The sequence below is a fragment of the Trachemys scripta genome, chromosome 8 (assembly GCF_013100865.1).
Source record: "Trachemys scripta elegans isolate TJP31775 chromosome 8, CAS_Tse_1.0, whole genome shotgun sequence".
Classification (NCBI taxonomy): Eukaryota; Metazoa; Chordata; order Testudines; family Emydidae; genus Trachemys; species Trachemys scripta.
In genome coordinates this window covers 51175929-51188361 of record NC_048305.1, presented here as the reverse complement: position 1 = coordinate 51188361, position 12433 = coordinate 51175929, and the positions used below count along the sequence as shown (strand labels likewise).

The 12433-nt window shown below is 42.2% G+C and overlaps 1 protein-coding gene and 1 long non-coding RNA gene across 9 annotated transcripts in view; one reads left to right on the top strand and one right to left on the bottom strand.

Annotated features, from left to right (window-relative positions):
- Positions 1–12433, bottom strand: part of RASAL2 (RAS protein activator like 2) — a 272884-nt gene that overhangs the window by 174566 nt on the left and 85885 nt on the right. For 2 of the 8 annotated variants that reach the window (XM_034780310.1, XM_034780313.1), the window contains exon 1: positions 5870–6762. The exons of 4 other annotated variants lie outside the window; for them this stretch is intronic. In XM_034780310.1, coding sequence (XP_034636201.1) covers positions 5870–6476 — 607 coding nt within the window. In that variant the 5' untranslated portion in view covers positions 6477–6762. Of the gene's footprint in view, positions 1–5869; positions 6763–12433 lie in introns of those variants that run through there. 2 more of the 8 variants (XM_034780311.1, XM_034780314.1) reach the window with 1 other exon arrangement.
- LOC117882231 lies at positions 835–11738 on the top strand. The gene is made up of 3 exons (XR_004646961.1): positions 835–951; positions 8539–8617; positions 10673–11738. It is a non-coding gene; the product is annotated as an uncharacterized LOC117882231 (long non-coding RNA).

The following is a 12433-nucleotide window of genomic DNA, read 5'->3' as shown; positions in this document are numbered from 1 at the left end:
CATGTAAATAGATCACGTGCCCTAACCCATCATAGAAACACCCAACAGAAATTACATATAGTTATTTATATAGCACCATAAATATGCAGGGCATTCAGTCAAAAGATAGTCTGTAAATTTTTTGGGCAGGTATACTAAGTAATACAATTAAATGCCCACAGAATAAACTGGTTTTTTATTCAACTGGGAATAACTAAACCACTTTATTGAAAAGGGGTCTTATGTAGACCCAATTAGCTAGTTCTGAATTTCTCTTGGATGGTGATTTTTAATTAAAAACAGTTTTATAATGCAGAAGCAGCTTTTAAAAGTTAATACAAAAATAGAAGCTTCCATGCATACTAAATACCAGATCCTGTCTCCCAAAACAGAATGAAACAGTTTCCTGACTGGGAATTGACAGAACAACTGAGTGTTAAAACTGCTAAGTTACTGAAGTCTCTCTTCAATCTGAAAGGACAGAATCTAAATAATTTGGATGGAAGGATGTCAGGAATGTAGTCTGAGGAATCCAAACTGGAAACACATATTGAAGGGGATTGAGGTTGAGTAAGCTTATCAAATTACAAAGAATGGGGTGTTTTTTGGACAATGAGTTGAGCTTTTGAAAAATCAGGATTGCACCAGAAATGCCCCTCTTTTGGAGGTGCCAGGAGAAATAGGGTAAGTTCTGAAATCAGCTGAACTATAAATCAGAATCTTTATGTTGAGCAAAGGTATTTTGTCCTGATGAAGCAAAAGGAGGAAACAATTCTGAAGGAAATACCATGATCACGAGGATAACGAGAGAATGCTAGTTGTAGCCAAACAGAAAAACACTATAGAATAGTAAACATTTTTTTCTCCAGAACCAAGCAGAGCTATACTAAGGCAAGATTGAGAGAGTTAGTTCTATTGAAGTGGAGCAGCTGGAAAATATCTCAACTGAACCTGCTCTGTCCTGAGCTCCAGGTAAATTAGAACAATCAAATGTGTATTTTCTGAGAACCTTCTCCTGCTTCAGTAATCTTTAAAAAAAAAAAAAAAAATGCTAAGAATGGGAACAGGATGAAACGTTCCAAAAAAAGAATGGAAACAAGAGTTTCACCAGAAACAGGGTAAAGAAAGAAACAAATAAGGCTGGGGTAAACTGTGACTCCTGTTCTATAAGAGCATTTACAATCCAGATGTTTGTTAACTGAAATGATATTTCTCTTTCTTGAGTTGATGCATTTACTGTTCTCAGCTTTCTGTAGGTTATAAATAATGTTCAAATTGAAAGTTAATGGCAAAAAATATTGAGTCTAAACTCCTTTAGCTTAAGGCCTTGTCTGTGTTACAACCAGTGTGAAGGCCAGTTAATGTTAGGCCTGGCTCTAAACACAGTTAAAACTGAGCCACTGTGGCATCTAACAGTGTTTTAGCCATGCCAGAGGCTAACGACGTCTCAGAATTGCTTTCTTCTAACCAGTTCAGGACATCGTGGACAGAGATCTTTAACTGTTCCTGGGTACTAGCTGACTGGTTTGTCTATCTACCTCTCTCCCAAATATCTGTGTGGTAGTCTATCCCAATATGCCTACCACATACACGGCACTGCTATTTGGTGTGCGGTCCTGTGGGCATTCTATCCCCTGCTGAGGTACTTGCTAGATCCAGAAGAATCCCTCCAGAGAAATTCAGAGTCCTTCCACCATTGAAGGGGGATGACTGGCTGCTGTAATTAGAATCATTTGGCCCATTTCTTTCCAGATAAACCCCACTCTGCTGTGCCTTGTGACAGGTTTGGGCCCTTTGGGGTGTCACCTGATGAGCTGGGATGCCACTGAGTCAGCCTATTCTGCCAAGCTGGGTCTCCTTTACCTGGCCTTGCTGGGTTAGGCTCACAAGCTTCTTCCAGACAAGCACACAGGCAGGGCCACACCCAGCTGCACAGAGAGAGAGAGATCAGCTCTGGAAAGATTCAGCCTTAAGGGCTCACCCCAACACTCTGATGCCCATTCCCTTTAAGGGGTACAAACCCAGAGGTTTTATGAAATTCACCCCCTCTCTCAACATGGAGAGAGATATGCACAACTTCTTGCCCACCCCCACGCCCAATTAGAAATTACATATACTAGGTTATATTATAAACAAGAAATAAGTTTATTAACTAAGAAAGGTGAATTTTAAGTGAATATAAGAGAGAAGAGACAGAACAAAGCAGATTACTGACCAAATAAAGCAAAACACGCAAGCTAAGCTCAATATACTTAAGAAACAGGTTACCAAATGTAAATTCTCACCCTAAAAGTTATTTTAGGCAGGTCGCAAAGTTTTTGTGGTTCAGAGTTCCAGTTATATTCCTTTTCAGACTGGACCCATTTCAGTCTGGACTCCCTGCTTGCCTTTCCTTCAGGCAGCTTTAGCAGACTTTCTTCTTGGGCAGACAGGCTATGGAGAGGAGGAATCCAGTTTGCCTTCCTCCCCTTCCTTAAATAGGATTTTCATAAGGTGGGAATCCTTTGTTTCCCAAACTTGATCCCTCCCTTCCCTTCCAGTGGAAAGTTACAAGAAGTCCCAGGTAATATTTAGTATCAGGTGACAAGATCACCTGACCATGTAGTATCACAGCGTCCATGAGTCAGTGGCAGTATGGAGTGTCCACAGGAAGGCCAACCCTTTTCACAGTCCATTATCCTTGCTGATGGGTCATCAGCCCTGTCTCACTTTTCCATTGTTCTACCTGAAGCGTTAGCAGTGGGCATCACCCAAAGTAGCATAGTTGAAATACAGATATATAGTCAATATTCCTAATTTCAGATACAGGCATACAAATTGGATAATCATATTCAGTAAATTATAACCTTTCCAATGATATCTTACAAGACCCATCTTGCATAAAGTACATCTCAGTTATGTCATATTCATATAAGCATATTTTCATAAAGAATATGGAGTGAAAAGTCACATGCCTCTTCAACTTTGCATTTGAACAACATCTCAGGTAGGCCTCCCCCTCTGGTTAGAAGTCATTGTGACATGACCAAGCAGAGGCTTCTCATACTCCTTTTAATAAAAGCAAGAGGTTTTTTGGGAGGTCTTCAATCCATCTCTTCAAGTCCTCCATGTTGAGAGGAGCAGTATTCTGTTGCCTAATATGACTTGCTGCTTATTAGTCAGTAGCAGGGATGGTCACATCCAAGGAAATCATACCAAGAAGCTGGAATCCAAGCAGAGGCTAGCCAATGCCTTTTTCATCTACTTGTGATCCCCTAATGACTCCAAAGCCTGCAGCCAAATGGTTAGCATTTTAGAGCATAAGGCCATGGATGCAGCCCACAATCATCTCTTGAACTGCCTGTCAGAAGGGTCTTTGAGAAAAAACACCTCCCTCAACATTGAGAGTACCAGTGTCTTCACCAAAAAGGGAAATGCTGTGCCTGCGCAAGGGAGAGGACACAGATCTTGCACCATCTCTCAGACATGCAGTAAAAAGTAGCACATCACCTTTGTGCAGAGTAAGAATGTGGCTTGTCTGAGGATTCTGATTATGCCCCCTGTGGAAGGGGAAAGTTTTTTTTCCTGGACTTCTCACAGGCTTTCAGATCTCTGGATTCCTCCCATGACAAATCCAGGATTGTGTTCTTAAGTCAGGGGAAGATGCTTTCCTCCGTACATAGAAATCAGAGAGCTTCCTGGAATGCCAAGGTACCAGATGGCCAAACAGTGGCCTGCCCACTGTTCTGAGCTCAATCTGTGTGGAGTTTTGGGAGGAATATAGGAGACCTGATCATTTCCTATAACTTAGACTCTTCAATAGCAATTGAGGAGGTCCATATCAAGATAACAGGGCTAAGCTGCACCTCTGTGCCCTTTGTGGTGTCTCTGCGCACATGCCTTCTGGTCTTAGACCTTGTGCCTTTACCTCTCCTGGGTTGGAATCCTAGGATTCTCCCATTCTTAGACCAGACCCTGGTGGCTCAACTGTGCTTACCCAGCAGCCTGGCTGGGTTTGGCACCTGTGATTCTTTCCTTTTGGAGTCTGTGACAAGTGATATAGAGAGATCAGACAGCCTTCTTAACATCAAAGTATTGTTTATTTTCACATTAGGAATAAAGCATTTAGGGATAAGGAGTTTAAAAACAAACACTCTACATGCAAGTCTATATTTCTTGAAGGCCTGCCAACCTGTAATGAGGGCCTAGTCAGGCCTAGCTTCTTCAAACATCCCAGCGGGTGTCTGTCTTAGTCTGGTGTCTCTGAACAGTTCCCCAACAACTATCTTCTCTCTCGAGTCCCTTTGCTCATGTTGGTTCCCAGGTTTTTGCCTTGCTTGTCCAAATCAGTTCCCATAACAATGCTCAAGGGTTTATTGAAGAATGTCTTATCTTGAGCCACTACACCCCTCTATGCTCTCACCCAAGTCAGAATCTTGACCCCCAGAGCCTCCTATGTGGTAGGGACTACCTGCCCAGCATCAGCCTGAGCAGCAGCACTTCTTGCGGGGCCTCCCTTTCTGCCCCAATTGAATATGTATGTTCAGTGGGGCAGAAAAGGCCTACCAGAAAACAGACCTGGCCCACTCTGCAACACCCCATTCACTACTCTAACCCACTGGTTCCCCCCACTATCGCAGTAATCTGCAATTGGACTTCTTGTCTCACCCTGAATTAGCAGATGACTGGAGAAGAGAGAAGAGGGGCTACTAGTAAGAAGGCTTCGTCAGGGCACAAAAATCCTAGCAACCAGGGAGGCACTAGAGCTGCCTACAGCAATGTAAACAAGGATCAGCACCCACATTCCACACTAGTAGGATCTCCTCAAGGAGATGTGACTGACTCCAATAAAAAAATGCAGTGTATAAAATACAAGACCACTCCACTGTAATTAAGAGATCGTAAGTGCCCAGGTCAGCAGAGTACATTCTAATAATAAAACGGAGGCTTTCAGAATACAGAGGGTTTGTCCAGTGATCTAAGATGGATCCAGACATTAATCGGGGGTTTAGCACGATAATCTGGAGGATTTTGAAAAACGTTATGAGTTTTTACAAGTAAGAGTTTAAACGCATTTTCATAGCTGCATCAGCTACTTGCATCAGATCTGCTAGTACTAGGAAGTCAAATGAAAAACCAAGAGTGACAACAGGAGGCAAATTTCTCTCCCCTTTTCTCTTTCGCTTTAAAAGCATTATACTCAATGGGGTAGATTTAAATGAAATCTCACAGACTGGCATCAAGAAGCTTGCTGACCTCATTCCCAGCTAGTTAAATCTTTACAAACGTTATTGTTCTTGGCATTTAATACACAACATACATTAATTTAGCTGACTGGTTACAAAACTGTGAATCTGGCACAATTAAATCAATCAGTTTCACTCCTGGTACACCGTTTAAAGACAGCTTTACTTTCCTCCACACTCCAGTTTGACAGTAGCAGGTTTTATATATCAAGGTACTACAAGTCCTCAGAGTTTGCCCTCAAAACAGTACACACCATATATCCAATTCATTCCAGAGAGCTATTAGTTCCTAAAACCACCAAAAGACATGTTAAAAAGCCTTTCAAATTTTTAAGTGGGTGCAAAATTGTTTGGACGGTCCTAAACACCACCCCACTTTCATTTAAAGAATTGCATTTAGTGGGTTCACTGTTAAGGCAAGGACAACAGTGGAGGAAAGGAAACATTTCAGAAGGCCACAGTAGCATAAACTGCTCTATTTAAAGGACACATCAGGAAGCACTCAATTTAATGTAGATGCTATCAGCTTCCCCATATTACTAGCCACCAGTAAAATCAGTATGAAGTTACAAATAGTTTTAAATAACTAAAAATCTCTCCAAGGAGCAAATAACTATGCTCATCTGTTAACCAGCTTCATGGAGAACAAAACAATTCATTGTTACCTGTATTCAAATCAGTCTGATTACAGTCTGTCCCCCATTCATTCACTGGCTCAGTGCTGGGCTCCCCTTTTCGGGTCAACATCTTAGAAAAGCCATTTGAAAGTGTAGAGAAGATACCATGGATGAAATATCCCTGTTGCTCACAATCTACTGAGCGCGCTGGTTGCAGAAATGGCTTTACACTTCTATTTCTCCAGTGTGGTGCAGGCTCAGACATAGACCTGCTGAATGGAACTCGAAATGGTATACTATCTGCCTGGCTCATCTTTCTTGCTGGGTCTTCCTGGAGAGCATCAACACCACTATTGTCCATCCTCAAAGGGCATTCAATAGGACTTAGCTGATTATGTTTCCATTTAAGACTGTGAGACAACTCTCTCTTGCTCCCCTTCCAGTGAAACCTGGGATGCGTCTGCCACCTGTATGCACCAAGTGACTTCCCTAGATCTGAAATAGCTTGTTCATGTGTCCTCTTACTCTTCATTTGGTAGTACCATTGATAGTCCTTCAAATTAGCTGCAACTTTTGTACTTCCACTCCCCTGTTCTGACAACGATCTTCTAAAGGCTGCAGCGGAGGGACGGTACTGCTTTTTAAACGCACTCATTTTCCACCATTCGACTTTCAGTTTCTTTAACTTACACTTCCTTGTGCTTTACCAATCATACAGCTACAGTTCACATTCGTCAGGAGTACTCAAAAGCATTTTAATGCTTGAGCTGCTTTTTTCAGTAGTGTGGCTACGAATGACAGCAGATGTTCTTCCTGATGAACTGGAATCAATCGGGTATCATTTAGATATATAGTTTCACACCATCACTTATTACTCCATATTTCTGCATCTCAGTAGAGTCTTCAGCACACAGGAACCCTCGCCTACAGCAAATTGTTTGGCTTCTGAAGATGAATTCAGCTCTGCGAAGTCAGTTGTCATTTCCTGCGCTTTCACATTTCTGCACCAAACATTCAGGAAATGACTAAAAAAAAGTCTTGAAAACCCACAATGGGGTTCTGAGCCAATCGTAATTCACTTTTTCACTTTGCAACAACAGTGGGTTAATAAGGGAATGTGAAATTACCTTAGTTTAAAGCCACACATTCATGCAGCATGAAGTCTTAGCAACAAAAATAAAATAAAATAAAAATCTAAATTAGCAGTCATCCTTCTTATGTTCAGGACCTAAGAAGTTGGGTACATCAAGTGATAGTTTAAAGCAACATTTAATGCAGAATTGCAATTCCTGAATAAATCTGTTCAGTGTATATTTACCATACATAGCTTGTCAAACAAAGTATCTCAAAATTCCTTTAGAGAGGCAAAGACAGATTCATAAGAATTGGGTGTTGCAAACCTCAGACAGCAAGGCAAAAGCGATGTTACATGGATCAGCTGGAGTAAAGGAAAGAAAGCTCTAATTTAGAGTAGCAATAATGTAAATATACTGAAGGGAAATATGCATAGGGGAGGAGGAAAGAAGAGAGAAGGTGGGTGGGATTTAGTCAATCTTAAACCAAAGTGAAGAAAGGGAAAGTTTTGAGGCAAACTCTTGTGGCGAATGGAACATGCCTTTCTCCCCCTCTAATAGGGAGTAGAGTTTTGCTTTTATAAATTTAATTGGAATAAGTGGGTTGGAAAAAATATTCCTATCTGTTTAACCAAAGACATTTTTTTGCCCTCTCTACAGCTTAAGAAACAGCTGACTATTTTAAATTTGTTAAAGAAAATATCTGCTGCTGAACTCAGATCTCATATGCCAAGTTTCAGACCAGAGCAAGGTTTTTTTTTTTTTTTAATAGTCTATTCATAAGCCCCTGAAAATAGGGGGTTTATAATGGAAATATTGACAGACCCTTGGGCTAATGTTACAACAGCGACAATCAAAAAGACTTTGCTGGTAGTATAAAAGGATAATTTGGCTTGGCAGACCAATAAAATTGTCCGTCCCACTACAGAACCTTTGCTTTGAGCTAGAGCTCTTTCATCAGCCAATGTACGTCGCTGATAACTACAGAAGGCAAACATTGTGAATTGCTCCAGCAGTTCCATTCTGAATCAACAATGGAATGGGACTGTAAAGATATCCAACCCACCACCACCAATTCCCTTTAAAAAAAATCTTGTGTTTTTTGGCATGTACAACAGAAAGATAGCGGCTGTGTTTACTTTAAAGTGGCCAGGTTTATGAGTAATAAAGAAGAAAATCTGAAAAACAGAATCCAGATTGAAAAATGTAGAGTCCTGTGTTTTGTAAAAACCATGTTACTCTCTGGAACAGATGAGTAAATTAATTCACTATGAAAGAAACAAGCCAATGGCAAGAGTGTCACAGACACTGCCCAAGGAGACAAGATACATCTAATGCATACGTGCCTACAATCAAGCACTGGCCAGAGGCTCAGGCTCTTGTGGGATTTCTCAGATCATCTCCAAAATCTCAGTACTCCTGATGGTGCAGTGGCTGTGGGTACTGTCCAAGAGCTGCAAGCACAGCAACCACTAAAGCGCTATTGAATAGACTAGAGGAAGGAGAGAAAGTTGGATCCTGCCCAGGCAGGCCAGAAAAGGGAGTTTATGGGCTTAAAAGTTGTCCAGATTCATTTATAAGCAAGGAATATTTTACAAACAAGTTTACATTCAGCATTTCCCATCTCTGTCCTCATCACCTTAGGAGACAGAAAAACAAGAGGACCATGAGTACGTCAGAAGACAAGAAAGTCTCCTGCTTTCCGGTTTCTTACTGTAGTCAGGTATGATTCAACACCTTCATTGAGAGAGCAGAAAAACAGCAAATGGAAGAAAGTTCTAGGATTCAGAGAATTTCACCCCCCTATTCTTCAGTATGATTTTAATCATCAAATAAAAGCTTTGTGTTGTCAGAAAAAGCTCCCATCGGCAGATCATACTCACAGTGCATGATACTGTTCGTATCTGGGCATTTCTAGTTCACCAGTCACTTTAATAGCAGTGCAGAAATGCCCAAAGCACCTGTGGTTGGCCTGTGCCAGCTGACTCGGCCTCACCGGGCTTGGACTAAAGGGCTGTTTAATTGAGTGTAGATGTTCGAGCTCAGGCTGGAGCCCAGGGGAGGATCCCAGAGCCCAGGCTCCAACCCGAGCATCTACACTGCAATTAAACTGCCCCGTAGCCCAAGCCCAAAACAGCATACACGGGCCAGCTGTGGGTGTTTAATTGCCGTATGTAGACATATTCTGAATATCTAGGCACCAACATTTGTGTTCCCAGTACCTTCCCAAATGTTGCTTTTCCCAGATCAATCCTTTCCTGGGTTGAACATTCACCATACACACAAACTGAAGTATACCATAAACAGAAATGTCTTGCAGGTATATAGCAAGGAAAGAAAAACAGGGCAGCTATTTAGACATTTTCCTTCATTTGTAACTTTGTAATTTCTTCAGAAAAATGCACCTGATGAACTAGATCCTCGACTACACCAGAGTTCTGCTCAGTGCAGCTAAGAGAGGGCTATATATAGGCTTAGCAGAGTTTGGTTTATATGTTATTATTTTGACAGAAAATATAAATGTTTAAAAAAATTTTTATTTTTATTGATTCAAATTTTCACAGTTGTGAGAAATTATGGAGGTGGTTAGACAATTATTTAATGACAGTAGATGTAGAGATCCCCAAAAAGTTAAAGTTTATAACTATTAAAACAAATTGTCAGCTGCACATGTCACAACATACCAAGTAAATATCCTTAAATCAAAACTCGAATAAGTTCTCAAGCAGCATTTTTCTTACTTTATCTACCTGTAAATTCCAATTATTAGTGGTGGAAATATTTTTTCATTGGTTTGTGTGCGTGTGAAGGGTGAAATCAGTGTTTACTGACCTTAACTGATAAAAACCTAATGCTTCCAAGTCTAGCTATATACCACCTTCACTCTCCCCTAACCCCAGGGGCTCCTGAGGAGCCAGTTCAGTCCAGGCCATGGTTCACAGCAGCTTCAGGCTTTCTTAAACTATGCAGACTAGTGATTTTCAAGAGGACATGACTGGGACATGCTGAAGGAATCTTCAACCGTCTAGTTAGGGCAGCTTTACAACCCCTTTGCACCGCCAAAGCTGCAGAATCTGGCCCAGTGTCTGATCATTAGGAAGAAGTTTTATTTTCCCCTTTCCAAAGTCACGTATTGTGATTTCGTGTATTTAGTGGTTCTAGCAGGACAGGCAAAAGAAATCTGCCTTACCCCTGAGTTCACAAGTTAGAGGAGTTTAAATAATGTGTCTTAACATAAATAATATATTCTATGTTTATTTCAATCAAAAGGGGAAGAAAGAGCTCCCCACATTTCACAACACTTTATTTAAGATCTCACAGGTCACCTGTAAGGAGAGCCTACTTTGCCTTAAGAGTGACACCACTAAAACTTTAGCAAGGAAGAGTAACATGGATTATTGATGGAAAAGTAAATTAACCTGCCCTTGTCAAAACTTAGTGTCATTTGTGACCACAATTAGGACAAGTCTGATTTTTTTTTTTAAATCCAGCTGAGACCTCTTTCTCCTTCCATGATTGGTTAATTTTCAGTTTCTTGAGGAGATTTCACTCTGTCAGCTCTTCTCATATCACACAATTTTGCTATTCTGATCAGGGAATGCAGAAGTTTAAAAAAATATTTCATTCTGACTAGGGAACTGGACATTTCTGTATTTTTAAAGCAAAACCAAGAAATTTTTGTTGTTGTTGTTGGTAAAACCATTCAGTCTTTCCCCCCCCCCCCCCACCATAAAACAGCAAAGAAAAGCACAACCTCAATTTTTCCTTCCTTTTTCAGTTTACTTCTAAGAAGAGGGTGGTGCATTCAAAAGGAGCTTAGAAACACAAACAACTCATTCTAATCAAGGACAGAAAATCACATAAGGAGAGTCAGAAGAGTCATGAAACTCCGGCAACCCAGAAGTACAGTACTTATAGCAGTGTTTCCCAATATTCTTCTGATGGAGCTCCCCTTTCTAATGAGCTGGCAGATGGACACGCACACCTGCTTCCACCTATGTCTATTCATGTCTTATTTGGAACACTTTCCACTTTCTTTGAGTCCATTTACTCTCATTCTCAAGTGCCTTGGCCCCTTTCTCTTCTATAATTTTTTCCTTTGCCAATTCTAACTATTCCTCAGTTTTGCTCCCCAGTTTTGTAGTTCCCTCTTCCTGTTCCCCATTCAGCAGGAAGCTATATGCTGCTTAGAATGGAGGCATCTGTTGGTGGTTCCACATGTCCAGGTTAGTTATGCTCTTGCTATTTAGTGGATTATCACAGGAGCAGTGAAAAGTGAGGTCTGAACCACCTGTTGCTGCCTGTACCAAAAGCCCTGTAGCTAGCATCATTATGAACCACAGTGGAAACAGGGAAGGAAGGCGGGTTGCTTTCAGGAAGCACTCCAGCTTCACTTTCAGCCTCAAGAGAACATTAATTATGGCAAGGGAATAGTACATTCTAGAGCAGAGGTGGGTAAACTACGGCCCACAGGCAACATCCGGCCCAAGGGACTGTCCTGCCCAGCCCCTGAGCTCCCAAACGGGAAGGCCAGTCCCCACCCCTTCCCTGCTGTCCCCCCTCCCCCGCAACCTCAGCTCACCATGCTGCCAGCGCGGGAGTGGGCTGCACTGCAGGGGTAGCGGAGAGCAGCAAGGGAGGCTCACCTGCAGCCTCAGGAGAGCAGGCAGGCGGTGCAGGTGGCGGGAGTGCGGCCGGAGGACTAAGGAGGAGCACTGGGTGGCCGCCCAGCCTACAGGAGACAAGCAGCACTTTGAAGGGGAAACTGCCGCTTCTCTCCAGCTGCGTGGCTGCCCATGCTCTTCCTGAGTCCTCCGCCCATGTTCGCAGGGCCACATTCTGAAAGGGACTTGGGGGGGGGGGGGTGGATAGAGGGGGGGGTCCCGGGGGGGCGGGTCAGGGGGCGGGGGGGGGGAGGGGGGAGGGGGCAGATAGGGTTAGGGTTTGGGGAGGTACAGCCTTCCCTACCCGGCCCTCCATACAGTTTTGGAACCCCAATGTGGCCCTCTGGCCAAAAAGTTTGCCCACCCCATTCTGGAGTCATACAATTTTTCCACCTGTCAGGTAGTTTCTCTTCCCTGTACTCCCCAGGTTGGAGACCTCTGCCTTACCAGGTAGGGCTAAAGATCTATAGCCTTTTCTTTATGTATCACATTAGCTTGGAGCAAAGGATTGAACATTGTTTGGAGACAATTATGGCTTCATTTCAATTTAAAAAATTAGATCCAATAAATACTCCTTGGCATCTCTCTGGCAAGTTATGGAAACTCTGTTACATTTGAAAAAACCTGATCACGTTTTGCACGGTCCTCAGTCAATGTCAATTCATGACCACAGGAACAACGAAAAAGGGGGAGGGGAGCGCCACTAAGAACAGCAATGGCCAGAATTGCAGCAAAGAAAGTAAAAGCAGGAGAGTCAGAATGGGTTCTTCAGACTGAGAAGAGCATTAGTTTTCATTTTAATAGCTACACTGACTAGAGAATATTTTAATTAAGTAGTATGAGGAACAGCAAACCATCAGGCAAACGTAGACACT